Raw genomic sequence first — 27,851 nt, 5'->3', positions numbered from 1 at the left:
GAAGCTGCACTGTGACGCTGCACTTCAGCACAGAGCTGCTTTTAACTAGATGGTAATGTTGACATGCTGATGTTTTGCAAAAATAATGATTCTTAATACATCACAAATTTTTCCACACACGCGTCAGACTATTCACTTTTTGGTGAAATGTGACATTTTGAATTAAAATACATCATTCATGTAATTCATGAACTTTCTACTACTTTTCTAAGTATTAAGGTGAAAGAAGTAATGTCTGCAGAAAACATGAACAGAAGACGCAGATCACTCTTTAAATCAAAACAGATTCAGCTTTGATTACAACATTTTTCCTCTCGGGGACGATGTCCCAGATCTGGTTTATGAACATGTCACCTTTTGACTGACTGATTGACTTTGCCCTCCCTCGAGCTGTAGTTTACCATGAGCTGAAAATCATAAGTCATGAATGAACACCCACCTTGTTAGCGGTGCGTCTCTGTGATCGTCCTCCTCCTGTGTCTCCAACAGCAGACTGAATGAATGAAATGTAAGTGAAGCAGCAGCTGTTGACTTTCACAGCTTCATTTCTTCCATCCATTAAAGTGGATGTTTGACGGGATTCAAATGACCTGCGAACTACGACCGCTGCTCATTCAAATCAGACACCTGTGTGTTCTCTCAGCCGTGTGTTGGTTAAAAGCTGCTGTGACGTTTGGAAGAAGAGTATTGAACTTTGAACACGAGGAGCATGAAACTGTGTTTAGAAAACCATTCAAAAAAAAAAAAAAAAATTAGGAGAACACGCCCCATAAATAGTTTCTCTGTGGAAATGAATTCTTTGGTTGAGAAGTTTTTCTGATTCGGCACAGTTTGGATGGGTCTGAATACAACCACACTCATCATCCTCCTAAATGTCTAATGACCAATCAGATTGTCGGAACTTCCTCATAATCAGGACTCATTCACGGCGTCTCATGTCAGGACAGTTCTACAGCCGTGTTCCCTCATTAGAACAATGCATTAACGTTATGTAACATATTAGAGAACTGTTAGAACCCTGGATCAGTGCATTGACAGAACCAAAAAGATGAAGAGGCTTTATGCCTTTTCAGTAGATCACAACAATCTACCTGGTTTTATTCAGCACAACAAGCAGATTATAATGGTGAACAAATATTGTTAAAATGTGAACCAAAACATAAAACTCACTAGATCAAAACTGTTGAAATATTGAAGTTAAAGGCAAAAGAGGTTACAGATAAGATTAAAGGCCAGCTCATCAGTGATTAAAGGTAAATAAAGTCTACTGGACGTCATTTGGACCAATAAGAACAGAAGGCAGTTTTGTTCTCCCTGGAACAAGTTGCCTTTGATTGTAATGAAAAAAACATTGCAACTTTCATTTGCAATTTTCACATGACATTTGACATTTTATAGGAACTAACCATTAATAATATTAATATGTGTGTGTGTGTGTCAGATTAATCAATAGTAATAGTTGCAGCCCTACTAACAACCAAAAGCTACTCACTAGATATGACCCAAAATCCAGTTAGAAAATACCCAAGCAGCACCATAGCAACCACCCAGAACACCTTAGCAACCACATAGCAGCTGAACTCCTGGAACACCCAACCAGCAACCATGACAACCGCCTTCACAACCCCTGAGCAGCAACTTTCTAACCACCTGTTAACACCTTAGCAACCATCGGAAAAGGCTTAACACCACGGCAACCACTTTCCAACACCCTAATAACCATCCCAACACAATAAACACCAAGCAACACAGTGTTCATAATTTTTTATTTTGAGTTGATAAATCAGAATATGCATCACAATTCACAATAGCATTACATAGCTATTTCAGATTTACACAACGAGTATTCAGTTTTTTAATTTAATGTGCTACAAACAGTCTTTATTTTATTTTTATTTTTTTAAATGATGTAATCTGTTCTAAATATCTGATATTGTTTGTTCTAATCATATTAAAACAAAGTCACAAAACTAAAACCTGCTGTAATATGATATAACTAACTGTCCATTGGTCTGATATGATCTATAGTCTGAATGTCATTGATCTCATCCGACCAATCAAACTGCATGTTGCTGACATCTATCCCTCCTGATATCTCCATTGCTAAGAAAAAATAATTAAAATATCAATATAAAACAGAACCAAACCTTAGATTTATCAACAAACATTAAGGGAATATAACAGATAAGAAGTAAATAGACATGAAAAAAGAAAAGAAACAAGAAAAACAAATCAGAATAAGTCCAGATATTTCATGTCACTGTGTCTGTAAAAGCCATTAATCTTTCAATGAAGTTTACTTTGTTCTGATGTAATCTAATACTTGTCTTTAGTCACTATTAAAACAGCTGCATGACAGTTTTCCCGCCCTGTGCAGATACAGCAGAGGCAACACCAAACTGCTGGGCAGACTGAACCAGAACACAGTAGCTTTCAAAACACAGCCGACGCTGGGGCTCAGCAGTGGTGAGGCATCCAGAGCGTAAGAAACAAGGGCCCCTCCGAACCACAGCAACAGCACTACCATTATGGCCATGATGGTGATGAAGGCCTTTTGCTTTGATTGGTCAACTCGCTCTTTGTCCTGTCCCCTGTCCCCCGGCCCTGGACGAATCAGTACACGGAGAACTGACAGGCTGCAGAAACAGACGACAACTAAAGAGAAGACCATGGAGCAAAAAAATGGGATGCTGTATGAAGTGGAGAGCTGTAGTGTTGTGATGCCCGCCCAAAGTAAGGACAGCAGCCAGGCACATCCAATAGTCACGTTTCTGATCCAGACACCACGCGTCTTTCTCAGCCCCAGGTAGGTGACGGGGTGAACAACAGCCAGGTATCTCTCCACACATGTCAGGAGGTGAAAGACGTTCTCTCCAAAATAAGAGATGGCAGAAAGCCAGAGCCCCACCATCATCATCTCTGGGAGATCAGTGTAGGAGTTGCAACAGAAGAGGGCTGTCCCCAGGCCCCAGATCAGCTCCACGGCAGCCACGTGGTAGGTGAAGATGTCAGAGTGGCTCGTTGCGGTGAAGGAGCGCTGCTGCCGCCATCGTTGGTGACCCAGATAGAGGACGAGGATGGAGAGAGGGAGAAGGAGGACAGCTTTGGTGATGTTGAAGGTAGCGCTGATTAAAAAACCAGCCGGAGAACTGAAGCACTGGGAGAGAACTGAATCAGGGGAGGAGCTGGAGGGAGAAGAGGAGTTGACTGACATCTCTGCTGTTTGTAGATGAAGACCTGAGGAGGAGGAGGAGAGGAGAATAAGTCATAAACACTGATATTTTTAAAGCAAAAGACAAATGAAGAAAGATGCAGAAGAAAGAATGTTGAGTCTGAGGATTTTTCACAAGACAAGTGCAGAAACGTAAACTTGATCGTTACAGCGCCACCTCGAGGTCCGTGGTGGAACTTGCAACCCACCTGCTGATTTTGGTTAGTATTCGTACAGTGGGATTTCTGGATACAGTTTTTGCTTGGACCCTTAATAAAACACAATAGGATGGAAAAAAACTGCATTTCCACCTTGATCCTTGGGAAGGTTCAGCCCACCACAGGTGGCAGGTCATTCTGCAATTGTTAGACAATAAATGTACAAGAATGGAAGCTATATTGGACTAAATTTGGTGACAGTTCATCCAATCGTTTCTCCAGACAACAACGCATCTATCTGTCAACCTCATGGTGACTTTACAGTTAAAGTCACAGGATCACCAGCGTCCGTTTGGGAACATGAATGTGTGAACAAAAATTGACATCCAGTAGTTGTCTCAGCCTGGACCAAAACTGACCAACATCAGCCTTTATAGAGCTGTATTTTAGCACGATATGAAGTGAAAATCAATTAATTATCAATGAACACCCACCTTGTTGTCGCAGTGTTTGTTTCTGATCGTCCTCCTCCTGCAGCTCCAGACTCACTGACTGCTGTTCACTGGTTCCTGGTCCAAATGCACACCAATCCTTACGTCTGTGTGGTTTTGGGTTTTTAATAATGTTCACGTGTCAGAGTGACAGATGGAAGCTAGAGGTGTTTTGCATGTTGCACAGCAAACCTTTATACTGCATATATCACAGAAGGCAAATTTTTCTTTTCACTGAACAGGGTCACCTGCAGAACAAAACCACTGGTTGTAATATTATTTTCACATAATAAGTTATTGTAATTTAGTAGACTCTGATGAATAAAAAGGTTTTCTGACTTTACGCTGGTCTTTTCTCAGTGTTCTGACACTTAACTGACAATTTAGCAAGCCTAGTACCTCATTCAGTGTCCCCTTTTCATATGCAGGGCTTCTCTACATTGCAAAGAAAAACAAATTTCGAAGGTGGTTAAAAGACGTTGCTTTGTGAACAAATGTTAGCAAAATGCTAGCTAACTAGCTGGTTAATATACATCAATCATTAGCTGGCTAAAGTTTGTTGGAGCATGGAGGGACTTCAGAAGGCTCAGTTCTGACTTTAAATCTGACTTATTTAGGGGAAACAAACCTTTAAAAACGTCAAAATTAAATTCTAATAATTCTGTGATCTTAACTTGTCATGTTCTTTACTATAAGGTCGTCTGATTTAATCTAATCTAATGTCATTAGGTTAATTCTCAAGTTGACGCAGCACAACCTGGTAGTTTTCCTGCCCGCTGCAGAAACAGCAGAGGTAAAACCAGACTGCTGGGCAGAGAGAGCCAAGGCAAAGATGACATCATTAAACAAAAATCACTGTCGCTTGACTCAGATGATAAATACATCACAGTAGCTACCAGGCTGCTCAAGAACCTCAACAACAGAGCACCCGTTATTGTCATGATGGTGTGGGAAGCCCTCTGCTTTGATTGGTCAACCCGCTCCCTGTTCCCGCCCACTTCCCCTGGCCTTCGACGTTTCAGAACACAGAGAACAGAAAGGCTGCAGAAAAACATGACAATACAGGAGAAGACCAAAAGCAACAAACTATAGATGACATTAAAAAGAAAACCGATGTGAGATGCACCCAGTGACATGAAGCAAAACGACCAAACACACCCAACGCTGATGTTTCTGATCCTGACTCCGCCCGCCTGTCTCAGCCCCAGGTAGGTGACGGGGTGAACAACAGCCAGGTAGCGCTCCACACAGGTGAGGAGGTGCAACAGAGTCTGTCCAGGTGAGATGATGTTGTAGATGTACACCCCCGCAATCAACTCACTCAGTCGCTTAGTGTAGGCGCTGTAACAGTAGAGGAAGAACCCAAAAAGAACGATTATCTCCAGGACAGCCATGTTGAAGGTGAAGATGTCAGAGTGGCTCGTCATTGCTGTCGTGGCAACGGAGCACTGCTTTCTCCATCGTTGGTAGCCCACGTAGAGGATGAAGATGGAGAGAGGGAGGATGAGGAGGACTGTGACGGAGAGCAAGACTGTAGAAATGGAATTGCACACTTCGCAGTTGTAGCATTCAAGTTGAGGATGGAGGGAGGAGTTGGTGGAAGAACTGACAGACATGTTTGTTTGAATGGATGACTGGATGGACAGAGCGAGAGAGAGACAGAGAGAGAGAGAGAGAGAGAGAGAAGAGCGTTAACAGAAGTTACAGGAATCATGTGGCAATTTGTTTAACAGCAACTTGACACATTTTTTTGGTTTCACGTGTCCCGGATGTAGTTATGTGGTTCAGTGACATCAAGACTGCGCTCCTCATCGAGCTAATGGTCCCAGGAGGAGAACCTCTGCGAGGAATAGGCTGAAGTACTCCGAGTGCACGGAGGCCGGCTGGAGAACCATCATATACCTGGTTGAGGTAGGATGCCGTGGTATTGTGGGAACATCAGCTGCCGCTGCCCCGCCACCAGGAGACGTTCCGTTGGAGGTCAGTAGTACCCGGCTGATGACCCTGCAGACAGCCGATCTAAGGGCACCGGAGGAGGTGCAGGCTGTATCGTCATGGCAGCATTTCATCAACCTGGATAATTAATGAATTTGATGCTTCCAGCATGTTTGAAAAAGTTGTGACAGGATCGTGTTTCCCGCTGTGACACGTCATCTTTCCTTTTAACACTCAGTGTTTGTGAACTGAGACACTGTTGAAGTTTTAAAGTGAAATTCTTTCTCATTCTTGCTTGATGTACGACTTCAGCTGCTCAACAGTCCACAGTCTCGTGCAACAAAAGATGAACTAGGTGGATAATTAAATTAAACCTAAACCTAACTACAAATATTACATGAGGCTAAACATTATCACCATATTTAGTATCAATCCAAAAGTAAGAAGACTCTTCATTTCTGTGTTCCCTGTCCCTACGTGACATTATTCTGCAATGTCACACAAATATTTATGTTGAAAATGCTTTCTATAGTCTTTTCTATAATCTACACTAGCAGAGTGTTATTTAAAGCAGAGGTCTTTCATATTTTTTAGGAATACTGAAAACGTTTTAAAACTATACAATTAATTAAATGACCCAAATATTTAAGTCATTGATATTTGGATTAGATGAAATGTTTAGTAAAAACAGTTGAACAGCATGAATTCTCCCACCTTGTCAGCAGTGTTTGTTCGTGGTCGTCCTTCTCTTGTGTCTCTAAACTCACTGACTGCTGTTCACTCATTTCTGCTCTAAATATACAATAATAGATTTGTGTGTGGGTTATTAGTCTTCATGTTTCAGAGTGACAGGTGGAGGCAGGGGGTGTTTTGCATGTTGTAAAACAAATTTATGATGACTGTAGACTCAGATCAAATCACATAAGGTTGTATTATTCGACCAGAGAACATGTCAGCTGCAAAACGGCACCACTGGTAGGCATCTAACAGAGGACTGCAGGAATAAGTCCTAAAACCTGCAAATGAATTAGTGTTGTTACGCCTTCAGTGCCCTCATCTGAAAGTCAGTAGGATATTCGAATTTCAGTTTTTGGTTAGATTCCTGAAATGAGTTGGAATTAAGTTTTAACACGTCTTAGAAAAGTCAGTTGCTTACAAATCTAAATTATTTTGCAATTTATAACATAAAATTCAATTTGGGACAGTATAGCAAAACAAAGTCGGCATGAACCTCTGACTGTAGCTCTTAGCAGCAGCTGAGCCTTTCAAAAGGAGAACCAGTTTTTTGCTGAATTGAGAAGCTTTATTCAGCCAGTGGAGCAAACCCTGCACGGGGTTTCCTCTGTTCTGCAGAAGGAATCAACCACTGTTGGACACATGACAAGTTCATGTAATCCATTGCAGCACCTTCTAGTCTAGATTCTTCAAATTCCTAGAATTCTGTGCGCCATGATCGAATTGCAGCACAGAGAGGGTGATGTTCTTTGGGTTAAGATTTTTATATTTCATCTTGAATTTGCCACCAGGCTTACATCTTTTATTCATATGGCAACTACCACATTGATATAGTTTTCCATTCACAGGACCGTCTTGGTTTGCACGGAGAGGCTGCACTGAAACATGCAAAGAAGATCCCATTAAACCAGTTTACGCCTGGCAGGACTTACTGGACAGCAGCTGCGGTCTACAGGAGCACTGTATGAGTTTGTTTAAGTTTTGCATGGACTTTTAGACTGTTGCCAAGGACAGACTCATCATCATTAAATGTCTTCTGCATCAGTTTATCATGAAATTATATCCATAGATACACAACAGAAACACACAGAAACACACAATTATTATTGTCACATTTATTACTTCATTTGAATAGAATAATATCATTATTACTTGACTGTCACACAGATAATCTTGTAATTTAGGGATTTCTGATGTACTACAATCAATTTTCGAACAATTAGCAGGATTCAATATTCTGCAATGATTATTTGGATCAGTCAACTGAAAGAAAATTAATCAGCAGTTTGTCTGATTATCAAATAAAAAATATTTTAATTTAAGTAAAGACAGAAAACATTCTCTGGTTCAGGCTTCTCAAATGTTGGATGCTGTTCTTTGTTAAACACAATATTAAACTCAATATATTTGGGGTTTTAGTTGGGAAAAACAAGAGATTTGAAGACGTCACTTTGCACTGTGGAAAACTGACATTCTTTAGACACAATCAATAACTGATAAGCACATAAGTTAGAGCTGGTTAATAAAAAGTTGGGAGTTGGTCAGGAGTTGGTCGAGACTGAATCAGAGCAAAAAGACCCACAAACCTAAACAGTCTCACAAAACTATAACCTCCTCAGATGTAATGCCATCCGGTGCTCATCTTTACCCACCATTATAACGGCAACATGGTAGTTTTCCCGCCCTGTGCAGATACAGCAGAGGCAACACCAAACTGTTGGGCAGCGTAAACCAGTACGCAGACATCATCAACATACAGCCGACCCTGGGGCTCAGCAGTGGTGAGGCATCCAGAGCGTAAGAAACAAGGGCCCCTCCGAACCACAACAACAGCACTACCATGATGGCCATGATGGTGATGAAGGCCTTTTGCTTTGATTGGTCAACTCCCTTTTTGTCCTGCCCCCTGTCCCCCGGCCCTGGACGAATCAGTACACGGAGAACTGACAGGCTGCAGAAACAGACGACAACTACAGAGAAGACCATGGAGCAAAAAAATGGGATTATGACTAAAGTAGGGGGGCACAATGTAATTACTACCATGCATACAAAGGGCACCAGCCAAGCACACGCAGTGCAGATGTTTCTGACTCCACCCGCCTTTCTCAGCCCCAGGTAGGTGACGGGGTGGACGACGGCCAGGTATCTCTCCACACAAGTCAGGAGGTGAAAGAAGGTCTCTCCATAGAAATGGATGGAAGAAAGCCAGAACCCCACCTTCATCACACCTGGGAGAGCAGGGGAGGCGCTGCACCAGACAAAGGCCGACCCCAGGCCCCAGATCAGGTCCATGGCCGCCACATGGTAGGTGAAGATGTCAGAGTGGCTCGTTGCAGTGAAGGAGCGCTGCCGCCGCCATCGTTGATGACCCAGATAGAGGATGAAGACAGCGAGGGGGGTGAGGAGGACAGCTTTGGTGATGTTGAAGACAGTGGTGGTTAAAATACTTTCTGCAGAACTGAAGCACTTGTAGAGAACTGAATCAAGAGAGGAGTTGGAGGGAGAAGAGGAGTTGACTGACATCTCTGCTGTTTGTAGATGAAGACCTGAGGAGGAGAAGGAGCTGTGCTGTTAAAGTGCCATCGAACATAACCAGCTTTATTGTTGTTCGCTGATCCCCATTAGCTGCTATCAGTGCAGCAACTAAACACAGCAGACATACATCATACATGAACACACCACTACCGTCACACTGTGCACCACCTCAGAAAATATCGAACCCTTCAGGTACCACCTTACCGTTTGGCACGAGCATGTTTAGTGAGGACTTCACTTGGTTCTCTGTCATTTCATTTCACTTTCAACATGACTGCTTGAAATATTGTCCTCCTAATGTGCACCTCTTTGTAATAGTTCCTGGATGCACAGTGTTTGCGAAACATTTTCACTTTTTTCTCTTCATTTCACCTCCACTTACTATCTTGCCAACACATCTTAGTAAATAACTTCCAGATGGATGATGTCTTTGAATGCTACATGCATGATTGTGACTATATAGCTGGCTGATATTGAAACATTTCAGTGATCTGATACTTTATATTTCAATTAGAAATGTCGTAGTATTTGCATGCATGTTTTAAATTCATTTATTTCATTAAAAATATTTAATAATTAATATAATGATGACAGACATGTCTTTTCTTGCTTAGACAATAAATATACAAGAACAGAAGCTGTATTGGAGATCATGAGCTGATCGGCAACAACACAAACAACTGATCACATTTTTAACCCTCTGACACATCATTGCATGACATGATCATTACACCTTTAATATTTTGGATCCAACTTCATCCAGGTTTAGAGGATTTATTTCTTTTTTACTGCTTTGGCAGGAGCAACACAGCAAAATCAATCAGTTATCAATGAACACCCACCTTTTTTCAGCAGTGTTTATTTCTGATCGTCCTCCTCCTGCGCCTCCAAACTCACTGAGTGCTGTTCACTGGTTCATGGTCCAAATGTACACTAATGCATGTGTGTAACGTGTGTGGTTTTGGGTTAATAAGGATGTTCATGTGTCACAGTGACAGGTGGGAGCTGGAGGTGTTTTGCATGTTGCACAAGAAATTTTTCTGACAACCAAATCACAGAAGGCAAATTTTCTTGTCACATTATTCTTATTCTTCCGCCTCCCAGCACACAGAGAACAGAAATGCTGCAGAAAGAGATGATAATAGAGGAGAAGAACAAGATGATGAAAGTGTAGATGATGTTAAGATAAAAGTCGAGGTCATATAGACCCAGTGATCCAAAGCAAAGCAGCCAAACATAACCAGCGCTGATCATTCTGATCCTGATCCTGTGTGGAATGACCGACATAAAGCAGCTCTCAGGGGAATCAATCCTTTAATGACATTCAACAGAGGAAACACCAACTTCAGAACACAGCAGCAAAATACAGCTGGGGTCAAAACATCTAACAGCCACCTCAATGATACCACTAATGCTTGTTCCCTGTAGTGTAGTGTAGTAGAACAAGACTTTTACTATGTACAAAGGACGCACAAAATACTACTTCATAACTCTCTAAAAGGTATATGATCTTAATTTACATTATATTTCTCTATAATGTGATTTCATTTAATTGCATCTCATTTATGCTGCTCTAACCCAGCTCTCAAGCAGAGTTTACGGTGTGGTAGTTTTCCTGCCCGGTGCAGAAACAGCAGGGGTAAGACCAGACGGCTGGGCAGAGAGAGCCAGGCTGCAGACGACAACAAACAAAGATTACACACAGTTAACTCACATGTAGAATAGATCGCAGTGTAAACCAGCCTGCTCAAGAGCTTCAACATCAGAACTCCCATGATTGCAGTCATGGTGTGGAAAGCTTTCTGCTTTGATTGGTCAACCTGCCTGCTGTTCCCACCCCCTTTCCCCGGCCCTGGACGAATCAGAACAAAGAGAACAGAAAGGCTGCAAAAGGAGACGACGATAGAGGAGAACGCCGAGAACACAATATGAAAGATGATGTAACAACGATCATTGATCATTGGTAGAGCCATTAATCCAAAGCTCACTAACCAAACACACCCAATGCTGATGTTTCTGATCCTGACCCCGCCCGCCCGTTTCAGCCCCAGGTAGGTGACGGGGTGAACGACAGCCAGGTAGCGCTCCACACAGGTGAGGAGGTGAAACAGAGTCTCTCCAGGTGAGATGATGGAGAAAATCTTCTCTCCAACTATCTTCACACTGAAGGTGCCAAAAAAGCTTAAGCCCAAACCCAAGACACTGATCATCTCCAGGGCAACCATGTTGAAGGTGAAGATGTCGGAGTGGCTCGTCATTGCTGCCATAGCAACAGAGTTCTGTTTCCTCCATCGCCGGTAGCCCACGTAGAGGACGAAGATGAAGAACGGGAGGAGAACAATGTGGCTTATGAGGAGGGCTGTGAAGAGCGAAGGGCAGACTCTGAAGTTGTGGTGTTCATCGAGTGGAAGATGGAGGGAGGAGTTGGAGGAAGAATTGAGTGACATGTCTGTTTGTACGGATGACTGGATGAACTGATAGAGAAGAAGAGAGAGAGACCAACTTAAACTGAACTTTGTTACAGATCAACTTAACACATGATTTAACAAGAACACGTCCTCTTCACATGTTCAGAAGATTCAAACCTGGATCCCCTCCACACACCTTAACACCTTAAAAAAACTACAACTGAACTGAGCTCAGTTGATTTTGTGTTTCTGGCAAGTATATCATATGAAGTTAGTAATGTTATTGTATGTCGTAGATAAAATATTTGGTAATAATACTGAGCATCATGAATTTTCCCACCTTGTCATCGGTCGTCGTTCGTGGTCGTCCGTCTCCTGCGTCTCCAGACTCACTGACTGCTCTTCACTGGTTCCTGGTCTGGATATACATTAATATATTTGAGTGTGGGTTATTGTATGATGGGAGCAGGAAGTGTTTTGCATGTTGTAAAACAAATATAGGATGAGGATCCAGACTCGAATCAAACCACATAATGATGTAAGACCATGTCACCTGCAGAACAGCATCACTGCTCTGATTAATAAATCAAATAATTCTAAAAAAAAGACTTTTTCTCTAAAATTAGTAAGTATACAAATTTTCAGTACTTTTAATGTCGTGGAAACTCTAACATTTGATAGTGATTTGGCCATTAGCCAAATTAGCACCATGGCTAATAGAAATTTACATGAGATCATGAATCCCACCTGTTGGTGATTTTCTGGTTTCTCATCAAGCACCACTTGCACTAAATTTGGTAAAGACATTAACTGTTCCTAACCAATGAATCCTGACAACTCTGGCTCCTCCCATCTCTACATCCAGCCAACCTGTCAAGTAAAAGTGTTAAATACAAGACATGAGACAGAGCTAACGCATCAGTTCATCAGGAAAGACGTGATCACAATCAAAATTCAGTCAACTGTTTTATTTGTTTCTGTGTTGCTGAAGTTTCAGTATGTGCAGCAGCTTTCACTGCTTCGTTTCATGTGTCCATTAAAGTCTGACAGGATTCAAATGACTCAGACTTCTGTTTATTCAAATCAGATTGTATAATGTGACCGAGAACACCTGCATGTTCTCTCAGCCTCTGTACGCCCACATGCTTAATGTGTTGTTTAAAAGCCGGTACGACACCAACCGTGAATTTTTCAAGAAGGATATAATTGTTGAAAGATAAAATAAAATCAATAAAACACACGTTATACACAAAGAACATGAAATTAAAATAAAGACTTGAAAAAAAGTCTGAAAAATATTTTTCTCATTGTAAAGTCAAGTCTAGATGAAGATGTGACAGTTCCACCAGATTATGTCATCAATCAATCAATCAATCAAACTTTATTTATATAGCACTTTTCACTCAAAGAGAGTGCAACACAAAGTGCTTCACACAATAAAAACAAAACACACACACACACACGTATGACTTGAACATTTTTGGTTTTGTGTATTTGCTTAGTTACCGACATTTATCTCTGTGACATGTTTAACCCAGCTAACCCCCTGGCTAACACCTGGATAACATCGGTGTCTCTTTTATTCAAAGCTGCTAATACGGCACACCTGTACACACTTTTTCCAGCAGATGACACAAAACATGAAGCTTTTTTTGTCCAGTTTAATTTAAAAGGTGAGAAAAAGAGTTAGCTGTTAGCTTTAGGATGAATATGGACAGACACACATGATCTGTGGAACAACTACTAATAGAGTAACCTATACACTGTTCATGTATACAGTCCTAAAAAGCTAAATGAATAGTCACAATCACATTTCAATAAAGTTATATTAGACACAATTTGCACCCGACAAAGTAGTTGCGCTGCCAAAACCCAATGAAGTTCTTTTGTTTCATAAACTTTTTTTTTTTTCCTAAACCTAATGAAGTAGTTTTGTCACCTGAACCCAACCAAGTATTGTTCTTGCCTAGATCTATTCAACCTGAAAATAACAATAAAAAAACTGAGTTAACAGCTAATACTACAGCTGACATGTCTGTCTGGAAGTGAAGCAGCACATATTTATTACTCCATTTCTTCTGTCCACTAAACTTTGACAGGATTCAAATGACCTGTGAAATCAGACTGCTGCTCATTCAAATCAGGTAATGTGACCGAGCAGAACACCTGTGTGTTCTCTAAGTCTGTGTGTGTGTGTGTGTGTGTGTGTACATGCTAATGTTGCTTAAAAACTGCTACGACAATCAGTGGGAATTTTTCCAGAACCTTGATGTTGATACATAAAATGAATAGAAAATACACTTGTATACAAGGAGCATTGAATCGTGTTTAGGAAACCTTTCGAATGAACAAAGTTGGAGAACAGGTTAAAGAAACAGTATCTCTCTTTTCACAGTCAGTCATGAGCCATTGGTGTGGAGAAAAATTCAAACTGTTTCTACAGAGCGTCATCTTTAGATTCCACTCAATGATTGGATGTTTCTTACCAACTTCAAGACAAAGAGACTTTTGCTACAGACGCCTGGATGCACATTAGACTGCTGGAACTCCTCATTTTTACTTAACCTCTTTTCTTAAAAGGTAGTCTGATTGAGTACAGTCAGATCTCTCTTTAACCCGGTTCTCAGGCTGACACTGAGTTGTGTTTGCAGGCTGGTAGTTTTCCTGCCCGGTGCAGAAACAGCAGAGGTAACACCAGACTGCTGGGCAGATAGAACCAGCCTGCAGCCCAAACCACTATTAACATGTCAGTACCACTTAACACAGATGCACATGCAACAGATATCACTGTGTAAACCAGGTTGATCAGAAGCCTCGAGATCAGAGCTGCCATTATTGCCATGATGGTGTGGAAAGCCCTCTGCTTTGATTGGTCAACCCGCTCCCTGTTCCCTCCCACTTCCCCCGGCCCTGGACGAATCAGAACACAGAGAACAGAAATGCTGCAGACAGAGATGACAATAGCAGAGAGGACCAAGAGCAAGAAGATATAGATAATGCCAAAAAGTAAACTGATGTGTGATAGACCCGGTGATCCAAAACAAAGCAGCCAAACACACCCAGCGCTGATGTTTCTGATCCTGACCCCGCCCGCCTGTCTCAGCCCCAGGTAGGTGACGGGGTGAACGACAGCCAGGTAGCGCTCCACACAGGTGAGGAGGTGAAACAGAATCTGTCCAGGTGAGATGATGAAGTAGGTGTACAACCCCACTGTCATTCCAGTTTGATGATTAGTGTAGGCGCCGTAACAGAAGAAGCAAGACCCCAAGACACAGACAATCTCCATGACAACCATGTTAAAGGTGAAGATGTCAGAGTGGCTCGTCATTACTGCCGTGGAAACAGAACGCTGTTTCCTCCAACGTTGGTAGCCCACGTACAGGACGAAGATGAAGAGAGGGAGGAGGAGGAGGTAACTGATGAAGAGGGCCGTGAACAGAGAGTTGGCCACTTTCATCTTGTAGGATTCAAGTGGAAAAAGGAAGGAGGAGCTCGAGGAAGAGTTGACTGACGTGTCTGTTTGTACGGACGCCTGGATTGACAGACACAGAAGAAAAAAGAGACACCAACTTAACTTGAACTTTGACACAGATCAGCTGAACACAGAATCCAGAACACGTCCCCTTCACATGTTCAAAACTGAGTTTAAGCCTAGACCTCCTGTGCAGCCCCACAAACACTGACACTCCACCTTTCCTCATGTCACTCAGTCATTCATGCTTTGTTAATGCCTGTATAATATATACAGAGGTCATCCAGACTTCATAGAACCTTTAGATAAATAAGTCACATGGTAATGTTCATGCTGGTAACATAAAATTACGTACTACACCAGAATTTATGTTTGAGCTAAAATGACCCACTTTGTTTGTTTGAAACCTGCAATAAAATGAAATGACATTATTCTACGTGGTTGCACTGTTATATTAACTAATCACTAAATATTATATTAATGTTTAATTAATATAAGACCTCCCAGTCAGTTCTTTTCTAACTCATCATCTTCTACCATCATCTTCAGCCTTTAGTAACTCTATAAAATTTGATCAGGTGAACTGTTGGTTCATTAGCAGTTAATTCCTCATTTCTTCCCTGCTAACTGCTCAAAATGTTGTGGACCTTCTTATGAAGTGTTATCAAAATGACTTATCTACTTCAAGAAAAGGTCTTATGTCTTTTACATGAACATTATTAAACTTACATATATTCTGAACAAACTGAAAAAGTTCTTTAAGCGATGTCACAAATAAAATGACACCAAATCAAAGTTGCTGTTCGGTTAGGAGAAAATATTTGGTAGATATTTTGATAAATTAATTGAAAAAGTTATTAAATCACACCCACCATGTCAGCAGTTGTTTCTGATCGTCCTTCTCCTCGGTCTCCAAAAGCACTGACTGCTGTCCAGTGCTATATGATCAAACATAAGTGTGTGTGTGTGTGTGTGTGTGTGTGTGTGTGTGTGTGTGTGTGTGTGTGTGTGTGTGTGCATACATTCCATTACATCATGCATCAGAATGACAGACAGCAGCAGGAGAGTTTTTTTTGCATATTGCAAATCAAGCTAACAATTTTGTGACTCTGGATGATGAATCACAGCAGGCAAATTTTCTGAACGGCATCATTCTTCCACAGCGCTGAGTCAGTTGAACATTTGTTTGTATGCCCTTTCTTTCTGTATTTGTGTTTATAGGACCTCCTCAGAAATGAGATGCTACATCTCAAGGGTCTGTCCTTCAGTAAATTCAAATTCATCAGCACCACCATTAGCAGCAGAACAGCTTGTTGCAGCATCCAGTCTCACTAAGCTACAGTGTCACTAAAAGCAATATATTTTAACTCACATAATCTTATAAGCGTACAGAAGGTTTGACTTTTTCTTGGTTGCTTCATCAGTAAATTCCTGGTCCTTAGTTTTTGTACATATTAAACAGTGTGTGTTTGTGTGTGTTTCTCTACAAATATTCCTGAGTTTAACTCGAATTCTTGTTCAATCTCTGCTTGTCCTCTATTCCTGCATGCTGATTCTCAGGTTTGTTAGTTTGATCTTCTTGGGGTCTGTAAGCAGAACATTAACGCTGTAAATTTTCTTTACCCATTTCTGCAGTGTTGTGTGTCTGCAACTACATTTTACTAGCAACTTTTGCCTGTGACAGACCCACACTAACTAAATTATTTGTCCTGGTGTCTGAAGGTGTTCGAGTCCAGAAGCAGAATAGTGAGCATCAGCGTATTGGTGAGGTTGTTGTGCAGAATAATAAATGATGGTAAATAATACTGCATGAGATTTGTTACCCTCAGTGAAATCTCTGGAGTCACAGACTTGATTTATACACTCCGAGATCTGTGCCTTATGAAAACACACCATTACTTCTGTTCTGCATTTGTTCCTGTCTGTGGTCGTATGTGTGCATGAAAATGTCACAGGCTCATGTTTAATAGTGTATCTGTGGATTGTACTGGTAGGTATCTTTATTATTTCTCAAAAGGTATAGCAAGATGTTGGTTATAAAAAAAACCCAATTCAATCCAGTTTCATGATTATTTATTGAAGATAACAGGTCATGTGATCTCACAGAGTTGTGATGGAGAGAAGTTATGACTTCAATAATAACCACAGCCTTTGAATGCTGACACATGCCCGCTGTTTTTTTTTAAACTGTATAACTTTGTAATGTCAAAATGCAAAAGAGTAACAGCTTAGCAACCATATACCATAGAACACCCCAAAAGACACCTAGAAACCACCTAACACTCCAGAAACCACTACACAACACACAAGAAACCTCTGTGAACACTGACCGCCATCCTGAACACCATAAAAATCTATGAAAACTAGCAAACACCCCAACACCTGCCCTATAGGAAGCGACGTGTGAGGCGGTAACTGCTGTGAAGAATCTCCTTGCAACAACCTAATTATCACCAATAAAATAACACCAGAAACCAGCTGTTTCAACAATAATATTCATGTTCAAGCAACAAGAGAACAGAAGTTAAGGTCAATGGTGAATAAATCCTGTGAATTCCAACTAATGTCCACTGGTTTTATAACCACTGAATGCAGTAGATTATTAAAATACAAAATGTGAAATATAAAACTAAACTGGCAACAACACAGTAACAGCTTAGCAACCACATACTGTGGAAAAGACACCCTAGAACCCATTTATAAAATTCTACTCATAACCTGGCGAGATTTGAGGAAACCACTCCAACCACTTGGCTACGTTCTAGAAATTTCTATAGACATCCAGGAAATTAATAACATGTAATAAATTAAATCTAACTTTTATCCAGTTGTATTTACACATTATAACCCTTGACAACAAAGTTAAAATAACATTTTAAAAACTTCTGATCAAAATGTAATTGGTGGAATGTCTAGTTTGGATAAGTGATCAGCCCATTAGATTGATTATTATATATTTGTTCTGGTACCACTGGTCACTTTCCAGCTCACACACCAGAACCAAACCCAGAACACATCACACAGACTGTGAAGCACGGTCGTGGCAACATTATAATCTGGGGGTGTTTCTCTTCAGGATTGAAGGGAAATGGATGCAACAAAACATGATCGTGTCTTAGGTATTATTGAATGATCAAAGTTAAAATGCATAAATAAAGCTGGAAAAAAATACAAGCTTTAAGACAAAAAGGGCATCTTTTGAAAAGGGCATGATGATTTTCTGTAGGTGCTGTAGTCCGACCCTCAACCTGACTGAGTGTTGTGTTTGCAGGCTGGTAGTTTTCCCGCCCGGTGCAGAAACAGCAGAGGTAAGACCAGACTGCTGGGCAGAGAGAACCAGTCTGTAACTGATGCTACTAAACAAATCACATCACAGGAGTCTGACACAGGTGAAGCATGTATCACGATGGAAACCAGCCTGCTCGAGAACCTCAACAACAGAGCTCCCATTATTGCCATGATCGTGTTGAAAGCCCTTTGCTTGGACTGGTCAACCCGCTCCCTGTCCCCGCCCACTTCCCCTGGTCCTGGACGAATCAGAACGCAGAGAACAGAAATGCTGCAGAAAGAGACGACAATAGAGGAGGAGACCAAAAGCAATGAACTATAGATGACATTAACAACAACACTGATGTGTGATAGACCCAGTGATACAAAGCTAAGCAGCCAAACACACCCAGTGCTGATGTTTCTGATCCTGACCCCGCCCACCTGTTTCAGCCCCAGGTAAGTGACGGGGTGAACAACAGCCAGGTAGCGATCCACACAGGTGAGGAGGTGAAACAGAGTCTGTCCAGGTGAGATGATGGAGTAGGTGGACGACCCCATCATGATTAGAGTGAAGTGATTAGTGTAGGTGCCAATACTGTAGGAACAAAACCCTAAGACACCGATCAGCTCCAGGACAGCCATGTTAAAGGTGAAGACATCAGAGTGGCTCGTCATCACTGCCGTGGCAACAGGGCGCTGTTTCCTCCAGCGTTGGTAGCTCACGTAGAGGACGAAGATGGAGAGAGGGAAGAGAACAATGTAGCCAATGAAGAGGGCTGTATAGATGGAAGTGCACACTCTGGAGGTCGGGCATTCATGAAGTGAAGGATGGAGGGAGGAGTTGGAGGAAGAACTGAGTGACATGTCCATTTGTATGGATGACTGATGGACAGATAGAGAAGAAGAAATTAAGAGAGAAACCAATTTCACTTAACATACGATTTAGCTTGAACACGTCACTTGGCAGGTTCCAAAAATGCACTCAAACCAAGACCCCTTCCAGACCCCCACAAACACTCTCATCCCTTTACAGCTCTGTCAGATCACACTAACTCTCCCTCAGACTGTCTATACTGCACACATTCCTGTTAATGCCTGCATAATACATCACACAGTCATCCAGAAACATTATTAAACTGATGCCAGATAAATGCAAAAACATGGCTTGAAATTATTCTACATTTAAAATCTTTTTCCTCCATTCTTTTTGGTGTACTACCCCTGGAGAGCATCCAGGATACTAAGTGAACATTGAACTGATGCATTGAAAAGCTTCTAATCTCACATTCTGTATTATTTCAAGAAGAAGTCTTTTGTATTTTACAGAAATGTATAAACTGAAAATGTTTTTGAGCAATAATATCTATTCAATGCCACCAAATTACAGTTATTATGATTATTTAGGAGATTAGGATGAAGTATTTGGTAATGATCATGGAGAAACATGAATTTTTCAGTTGTTGATTGACAAATACTTTGATAAACTAACTGAAAAAGTTTTTAAAGCCATCCCACCTTGACACCAGCTGTTGTTTCTGATCGTCCTTCTCCTGAGTCTCTGAAATCAATGACTGCTGTCCTCTACTATCAGGTCCACATATTCATGTGCTTGTCTCTGCATCACTTAATGTGTCAGAATCACAGCAGCAGGACTGTGGAGGTTTTTGCATGTTGCAAATCAATCTACTACTTTTGTGTGACTCCAGTCTATGAATCCCATCAGACGAATTTTCTTAATGGCGTTATTCTTCCACATGTGCAGGGTCAATTGAAAACGAGCACCATTAGTAATGATTTGGTGTTTAAGTCAAAGTCACTGCAGCAAGATGGCTTTTTGCAGAATCCATGTCACTAAGCTGCACTAACACCAAAAGGTATCCATCTCAAGCCACATTTATATGGCAGTCATGCTACTCCTGTTCATATATATATATATATATAATGGTTCTGTGCCGTTGTTCCAGCAGCCCATTATTCCAAAAACAAATCACCATTGCTGACTGACTGCCAGACCCATCCATCGTGCTGAAACAACATGGGTTTGGCCTTTAATAGCCGTACTTTCTGGCACACAAACAACATTTAAATGACTTTACTGTTGCGTAAAAAAGATCCCAATGTCAGAATAAAATCCTTATTTTAATTTTAAAAAGTAACTGGCAGTGTTTTGTTTATTATATCTCTATAAGTGTAGCCAGATTTTAATCATAAAAGACACAATTCGATCAAGTTTGTCCAGTTGTTTTATCATGATTGTTTATTGAAGAACATGGAACAAATATATGATATACAATCTGACAGTTGTGATGGAAACAATAAAAGTTATACATCATTATTAGATCAATGATTAATAAAGCCTTTGAATTCCAGTTTATGCCCACTGGTTTTAGAATAACTTTCTAATGTCAAAATGCAAAATGTAGAATGTTAAACCAAAATTGGCAAAAATAGCATAGCAACCATGCTGGTAACCACACTAAACACCCTAGAAACTAGATAGTAACACACTAGTGAGCTGACATTGCAACCACCTAACAATGGCCTAGGAACCCCATAGTAAAATTCTAAAAACAGCCTGTAATGTCCTAGTACCAACCTAAAAACATCCAAAAACTACTGACCAGTTATTATTTGTAACAACCTGACAACATTGTAGAAACTGTCATGGAACACACAAGAAACCTCAGTGAAATCCCAAGGAAACCATCTGACCACATTCTAGAAATGACTAAGTAACACACTAGCAACCACCCCGAACTTTACAAAAAATGAACTAGAACGAGCAAACACAGCAACACCACTGGATGCATCTAGTAATACCCTAGCTAATGTCTAAAATCTGTTTATTAAAGCTGCAACATAATTACCACCAGTAATATCTACAAACTAGATAATACCACAATAGCTAGTGCTTTTTCTGTCCTAGCAACCACGTAGAAATCTGCAAGGAACCGTATAGTAAAACTGCAACAGCCTGCAGTGATCAAGAAACCACCTACAAACATCCGAAAGCTACCAACAGCCCCCTGAGAGCAGCTAGCAACAACAAATAAATCACCTACAACATTTGTAGAACTAAAACTAATTATAATGCCCCTAAAACCACCACAAGTAACAAGTGGCAAATACAACTAATATCCACACAATGTCATCAGTTATCACGTCTAGAAGCTGATGAACACATTAAAATCAGATTTGCTCACCACAAAACTTCATGGTCACTTTTCACAGCCTGTTAGTCTGGTTTTGTAGTTTTTATTGATTTTCACAACCTCTCTTGTTAGTTGAATGTTTTAAGGCAAAATGTATGAATAAAACTGGAAAAATATATTTTTAGTGGGTTTTAATTTCAGGCCGCAAGATTTTCAGGTGTAAATGACAGTTTCAAACAGGTACGATTTCTGATGCAGTCCAACCTTCATCCTGATGCAGTGTTGTGTTTAAAACCTGGTAGTTTTCCTGCCCGGTGCAGAAACAGCAGCGGTAACACCAGACTGCTGGGCAGAGAGAACCAGGCCGCAGACCATGTGACTAAACAATAATCCCTGTAGCTGAACATAGGGGAAGCAACTATTGTAATGGAAACCAGGCTGCTTAAGAACCTCAACAACAGAACTCCCATTATAGCCATGATGGTGTAGAAAGCCCTCTGCTTTGATTGGTCGACCCGCTCCCTGTTCCTGCCAACTTCCCCCGGCCCTGGACGAATCAGAACGCAGAGAACAGCAAGGCTGCAGAAAAACATGACAACGAAGGAGAAAACCAAGAGCATGAAAATATAGGTCAAGTTAAAAACAAAACCGATCTGCGATAGAACCGGTGATCCAAAACTAAGCAGCCAAACACACCCAGCGCTGATGTTTCTGATCCTGACCCCGCCCGCCTGTCTCAGCCCCTGGTAGGTGACGGGGTGAACGACAGCCAGGTAGCGCTCCACACAGGTGAGGAGGTGAAACAGAGTCTGTCCAGGTGAGATAATGGAGAAGATGTATGTCCCCACTACAGTTATTCTTTGTTGATTAGTGTAGGCGCCACAGCAGTGGAAGCACAACCCACAGACACTGATGATCCCCAGGACAACCATGTTAAAGGTGAAGACGTCACAGTGGCTAAACTTTGCTGACGTGGCAACAGAGCGCTGTTTCCTCCATCTTTGGTAGCCCACGTAGAGGACGAGGATGAAGAGAGGGAGGAGGAGGACAACAGAGCTGATGAAGAAGGCTGTGAAGAGCGAAGTGCAGACTCTGTCATCAGGTGGAGGATGGAGGGAGGAGTTGGAGGAAGAACTGACCGACATGTTGATTTGTATGGATGACTGGAGAAGAAGAAAGAAAGAACAGTTTAACTTTGAGCAACTAAACACAGTATTTAGCTTGAACATACATTCAAACTAGAAGATGTCACTCGGCAGAGTGCAGATTCCAGCCGGGCATCAGATGGTGAAGCACCTACTGCAATGCCACCACAATTGCAACCAGATGCAAACCAAGTTCTGGCAACATTAACATGACGCCCACATACGTCGTTCTTGAGACGTCGCGTTTACAAGAATGGGATGATCGGAAAACACAACGCCTCCAGCCATAAGAAATAAAAAGCATAAACATAATTTAAAAAAAAGGGGAGTTTGAATCTGTTTGAATCACAGAGATCGTTCAGCAGTCGTGATTATGCACGAAAAAATTAGGCTGATCAGCCCAGTAGTATTCAAGATTAGACTGGTTTTCAGCTGCAGACTTGCTGCAGGTCCACACAGCACACACTCTCTCACACACACACACACAACACACACTCACACACACACAAACACACACATACAAGAAAGCAAATGCACGATCATAAGCATTGACACTCGTTCATTTACAGCTCTGTCAGTTCAAACTTTCTCTCAGACTCCATCAGTCACATTCCTGCTGTGACTGGAAAATATATCTCCCAGTCTAATAGAACCATTAATAAAAAATAAATGCAACAGCATGATGTGAAATTATTGTGTGATGCAAAATGTTCTGATGTTAAAATTCTTTCTCTGTACTATTTTCTACACTTTTATTCCATCTTTTTGATGTTCTTCCCCTGGAGGTTATCCAGGATATGAAATGAACATCAAGAGGCCTTTCACATTTTAAACAAAACATTTTTTGTCACAGGAATACTGCAAATGTTTTTTGTGCATTTAAACTCATTACATGACACCAATTTTAAAGTCTTTGTGAACGTTCAGGGGGTCGGGAGACGTTGTGATAATAATACAGCAGCATGAATTTCTTCAAATTATACGGCATTAATTGAAAAAGTTATTAAATCTCACCCACCTTGTCAGCAGTTCTTGTTTCTGATCGTCCTTCTCCGGAGTCAATCAGTGACTGCCGTCCACTGCTGTCTGGTCCATCTATGCATATACGTGTGTGTGTGTGTGTGTGTGTGTGTGTGTGTGTGTGTGTGTGTGTGTGTGTGTGTGTGTGTGTGTGTGTGTGTGTGTGTGTGTGTGTGTTGTATGATGTGTCAGAATCACAGCAGCAGGACTGTGGAGGTTTTTGCATGTTGCAAATCAGACAGCTAATTTTGTGTGACTCCAGACTATAAATCCCATCAGGTAAATTTTCTTAATGGTGTTATTCTTCCACGAGTGCAGGGTCAGTTGAATACTGACATCACAGGTAATGATGTCTACATCACCCTGCTAACCACGCTAAACACCCCCCTGGCGATATTCTAACTACTGTGAACACAATAAAAATCAACTACAACTAGAAAACACCCCAATAACTGTCTACAGGCCCATCATAAGTACCATAAGTATAACTGACATACGTCTAATGTCAAAATGCAAAATACACAGTAGCAATCTTACAACCATATACCGCAGAAGACAGACACACACTGACCAAACCATCGATAACAGTCCAGTAACAAGCTGGCAACATTGTAGAAACCACTTCACAACACACAAGAAACCTCATAAAAATCAACTAGAACTAGAAAAAACTATCTGTTAACTGTTTGGTCAAAGAGATAGTAGAGATATTAAAAAATATTACACAGTTTGGGGGATTTTTACAATATGTCCCACTTTCCAAGAGTCAGAATCTAAAGCCTCTTTCAGACAAAGAATAGCTTCCAGTCATTCATACATGACGGCTCCCAGGGAAAAATGGTGGAACATTTCTGGGAAAGGCTGCATGTGTGACCGAAGCTTAATAAATGCTTGAAGGCCTGGCTTTTTATGTATTCACTGAAGTCTGAGGTTATGCACAACAGCTGTCTTTGCTCAACCGTTGAGTGTCTATGGGATCAAATTGATCCAATGGGCATCCAGGAACTGACTGAAACTAAGCAAGTGAACAAACGGGGGTGAGGAGGCGCCTTTTAATTTTTTCCAGCAGCATTTACACTTTCAAGCCCCTGAACATCAAACTGGAGGCAACATTGTAAGAAATTATCATACAATTTAATTAACATCTAATGAACACCTGGTTTCTGGGCGGTCGGTCAGGACGACAATGGATGGTGCCAAGTACATCAAAACCCGTGGCACTCTGTGGTTCACCTTCTAGCATGAAAAAAACAACACACACAAACAACCCCACGATGCTGTCTTAGAGGTAGGAAGGTGAATGTCCCTGTGGATCCCATCCAAAAGAACAAAAGACCAAGACAATTAAAGACCTATTTCCTCCATTAGTTAAATGTTCTGTGGTCAAATGTGCACATAATGCTGGAAAAGGACATTTTATCATGGGTTTTGATTCAGGTTTTAAGAAAAAGTGACTCTTTTGAAAGAGCGTGATGACTTTCCATAGGCACCGTAGTCCAACCCTCAACCTGACTGAGTGTTTACAGTCTGGTAGTTTTCCTGCCCGGTTCAGGGAACTCAAACACTAAATCAGAGACACATAGTTTATTCTTTCATTTGCATGACCACTAGCTGCTACTTTGTACCTTCTGAAAACAAATCATTCATTCTGTTTTGCATTTATTCGCATCTCTGACCATGAATTTGTCAGGATCATATTAAGTGGTCTGTCTGTGGAGACGCTCCTGTACACAAACAAGTCAAACTCTAATTTAATCCACATTTAATCAAACCGAACGTGATGAAAAATCACTGATGATTTTTCAAAGAGTGCAGCAAGGAGTAAAAAAAAAACTCTCATTTGTAGAATTATTTCATCATGATTCTTTATTGAAGATAACAGCTCATATGATCTTACAGAGATTTGGTGGAAATAATGGAGGTTATGGACTATAATTAGGACAATAATTATTAAAGCCTTTGAATCACAGTTCAAGGCCATTGGTTTTATAAAAAAAACCAAATTTCTCATGTCAGAATGCAAACTGTGGAAAGTAAATCAACAGAGTAACAGCTTTGTAACAATATACAATTAAAAGATAGTAGTAATCACGTAGAACAACCTAGAAACCATCTACAACACTCCAGAAACCACTACACAACACACAAGAAACCTCTGTGGATTACCAAGCAACCACCTGGCAACATTCTGGAAATAATTATGTAACACACTCACAACCACCATGAACAATGAAAGATCAACTAGAACCAGCAAAACCCCAATAACTGTCCAAAGATGGCACCTAGTAACACCTTAGCTACTGTCTAAAATCTCAGTGCAACACGCTAATTACCACCAAAAATCATCCAGGAATTAGACAGTACCCAAGTAGACTAAGGAACCACACAGTAAAACTAAAAAAAACAGCCTTTAAAACCCACAAACCACATGGAAACATGAAAAACTGCTCCCTGAAAGCAACACAGTAACATCTTCCCCCACCTATTTTATCTTTTTTAAACGTGTTACACCATATCAGAACTGTGATTAAAGGTTTGGGTGGGTGTTACATGCCACAGTGTCTGTGTGGTTCTGTGTTCTCCTGTGCTGAGGTTCTGCCCCTCCCCCCTTGCAGGTTGCAGTGATTGGCATCAGGTGCAGCTGCTCTGCAATCAGGACCTGGTGCTTAAAAACCTGCAGAGTGCAGCCGATCAGGGCCAGAGGGCCATTCAGCAGAGGGAGGTCTGCATGTTGTTGTCTTTGTCTTTGTCTTTGTCCATGTGTCGTTGTCAGACATCTTGGCTGTTGTATATATTTGTGTTTTCTTTTAGTAGGTTAAATTAACCCTTACGTTAATTTAATTTGTTAACTTAATTTCACACTTTATTTGGTAATAAAAGAACCTTCGTTTTAATGTTACACCCCCTTTTCTGTAGTCCGACCCTCAGCCTGATGCAGTGTTGTGTTTAAAACCTGGTAGTTTTCCCGCGCGGTGCAGAAACAGCAGAGGCAAGATCAGGCTGCTGGGCAGAGAGATCAAGCCTGTAGACCACAACACCAAACAAATTTCACACATGTTTGCCACAGATGTTTTGTTAATTACAGTAGAGACCAGACTGCTCAAACATCTCAACAACAGAGCTCCTGTTATCGCCATCACGGTGTAGAAAGCCCTCTGCTTTGATTGGTCAACCTGTTTCCTGTTCCCGCTCACTTCCCCCGGCCCTGGACGAGTCAGAACGCAGAGAACAGAAAAGCTACAGTAAGAGACGACAAGGGAGGAGAGGACCAAGAGGACAAAACAATAGAAGAAGTTAAAATAATCAGTGGCCGCAGATAAACACAGTGATCCAAGGCAGAGCAGCCAAACGCATCCAATGCTGATGTTTCTGATCCTGACTCCGCCCGCCTGTCTCAGCCCCAGGTAGGTGACGGGGTGAACAACAGCCAGGTAGCGATCCACACAGGTGAGGAGGTGAAACAGAGTCTGTCCAGGTGAGATGATGGAGTAAATGCTCAACCCTAACGCCAGTACAGTTTGATGAGCGGTGTAGATGCCGTAACAGAAGAAGCAACACCCGAGGACAGTGATCAGCTCCAGGGCAACCATGTTGAAAGTGAAGATGTCGGAGTGGCTCGTCGTTGTTGCCGTGGCAACAGAGCGCTGTCTTCTCCATCGCTGGTAGCCCACGTAGAGGACGAAGATGGAGACGGGGAGGAGGAGGACGTAGCTGATGAAGAGGGCCGTAAAGAGCGACGCGCACACGCTGACGCTGCATTCGTCACGGAGGAGATAGAAGGAGGAGTTGGAGGAAGACTTGACCGACATGTCTGTCAACACGGATGACTGGATGGACAGATAGAGAAGAAGAATGCATGACGATGAAATATAAGATACAGGAAAAATATGTGAGAAGAAACAGCAACCTTCAGTTTTCAGCCGGTGATCAGCCAGTCAGCGTCACGTATCTGATTCTGTGTCGGCCATATTCACATCTTAAAACTTTATAAATCGGAATCGATGAAGAAAATCTAAATTGATGCTTCTGGCTGTAGTTTGTCTAATTGGTGAAGAGGTGCTGGAAAGAAAAGTAACTTCTTTTAAATCTTTGACTCTCTGTGAAAATGAGCTGATTGATAACATTCATCTTAAATGTTGTTAAAAATGACGTATTGATAAACAGGACAGTTAGTTCAGATTTGGTGCAAAGCTGCAGAATGAATCTCACAGCTTGATAAATAGTGTGTCACGCTCTCGAACAGCATGAATGTCTCCATTTTTAAAATCTGCACACCGTAAAGATCGATGAAAATATGGTCAGCAGTTTAAAAGATTAAA

At 41.3% G+C, this 27,851-nt stretch overlaps 6 protein-coding genes across 6 annotated transcripts; all 6 read right to left on the bottom strand.

Moving 5' to 3' along the window:
* Nucleotides 1–2,329: 2,329 nt before the first annotated feature.
* Nucleotides 2,330–3,214, bottom strand: LOC146305198 (uncharacterized). The gene has a single exon (XM_084712099.1). It carries the CDS (start codon nucleotides 3,212–3,214, stop codon nucleotides 2,330–2,332), a length of 885 nt encoding a protein of 294 aa, XP_084568225.1.
* Nucleotides 3,215–4,597: 1,383 nt separating this feature from the next.
* Nucleotides 4,598–6,580, bottom strand: LOC146305197 (uncharacterized). The gene is made up of 3 exons (XM_084713050.1): nucleotides 6,510–6,580; nucleotides 5,699–5,864; nucleotides 4,598–5,494 (listed from the first exon to the last, which is right to left on the bottom strand). The coding sequence occupies exons 1-3, from the start codon at nucleotides 6,578–6,580 to the stop codon at nucleotides 4,598–4,600; spliced, it is 1,134 nt and encodes a 377-aa protein (XP_084569176.1).
* A 1,535-nt stretch (nucleotides 6,581–8,115) lies between these two features.
* On the bottom strand, nucleotides 8,116–9,053 carry LOC146305196 (uncharacterized). The gene has a single exon (XM_084712102.1). The coding sequence runs from the start codon at nucleotides 9,051–9,053 to the stop codon at nucleotides 8,175–8,177; it is 879 nt and encodes a 292-aa protein (XP_084568228.1). The 3' UTR covers nucleotides 8,116–8,174.
* A 5,043-nt stretch (nucleotides 9,054–14,096) lies between these two features.
* LOC146305195 (uncharacterized) lies at nucleotides 14,097–17,281 on the bottom strand. Its single transcript, XM_084713048.1, has 2 exons — nucleotides 17,276–17,281; nucleotides 14,097–15,005 (listed from the first exon to the last, which is right to left on the bottom strand). The coding sequence occupies exons 1-2, from the start codon at nucleotides 17,279–17,281 to the stop codon at nucleotides 14,097–14,099; spliced, it is 915 nt and encodes a 304-aa protein (XP_084569174.1).
* A 907-nt stretch (nucleotides 17,282–18,188) lies between these two features.
* On the bottom strand, nucleotides 18,189–19,079 carry LOC146305194 (uncharacterized). Its single transcript, XM_084713047.1, has one exon. It carries the CDS (start codon nucleotides 19,077–19,079, stop codon nucleotides 18,189–18,191), a length of 891 nt encoding a protein of 296 aa, XP_084569173.1.
* A 2,554-nt stretch (nucleotides 19,080–21,633) lies between these two features.
* On the bottom strand, nucleotides 21,634–22,512 carry LOC146305193 (uncharacterized). Its single transcript, XM_084713046.1, has one exon. The coding sequence runs from the start codon at nucleotides 22,510–22,512 to the stop codon at nucleotides 21,634–21,636; it is 879 nt and encodes a 292-aa protein (XP_084569172.1).
* Nucleotides 22,513–27,851: the final 5,339 nt, after the last annotated feature.

Source organism: Lutjanus erythropterus, chromosome 23 (genome assembly GCF_056507025.1).
Source record: "Lutjanus erythropterus isolate fLutEry1 chromosome 23, fLutEry1.hap2, whole genome shotgun sequence".
NCBI lineage: Eukaryota > Metazoa > Chordata > Actinopteri > Lutjaniformes > Lutjanidae > Lutjanus > Lutjanus erythropterus.
Note: the sequence above shows the minus strand (reverse complement) of the source record. Positions and strands in the feature narration are given on the sequence as shown.

Coding starts and splice junctions, on each gene's coding strand:
- LOC146305198 (XM_084712099.1), bottom strand. CDS start 3,214: ATGTCAGTCAACTCCTCTTCTCCCTCCAGCTCCTCCCCTGATTCAGTT.
- LOC146305197 (XM_084713050.1), bottom strand. CDS start 6,580: ATGAGTGAACAGCAGTCAGTGAGTTTAGAGACACAAGAGAAGGACGAC. Junction 5,865..6,509: donor GAACAAACACTGCTGACAAG/GTGGGAGAATTC, acceptor GGCTGTCTGCAG/GGTCATCAGCCGGGTACTAC. Junction 5,495..5,698: donor TCAGCCTATTCCTCGCAGAG/GTTCTCCTCCTG, acceptor CTGTCCATCCAG/TCATCCATTCAAACAAACAT.
- LOC146305196 (XM_084712102.1), bottom strand. CDS start 9,053: ATGTCAGTCAACTCCTCTTCTCCCTCCAACTCCTCTCTTGATTCAGTT.
- LOC146305194 (XM_084713047.1), bottom strand. CDS start 19,079: ATGTCACTCAGTTCTTCCTCCAACTCCTCCCTCCATCCTTCACTTCAT.
- LOC146305193 (XM_084713046.1), bottom strand. CDS start 22,512: ATGTCGGTCAGTTCTTCCTCCAACTCCTCCCTCCATCCTCCACCTGAT.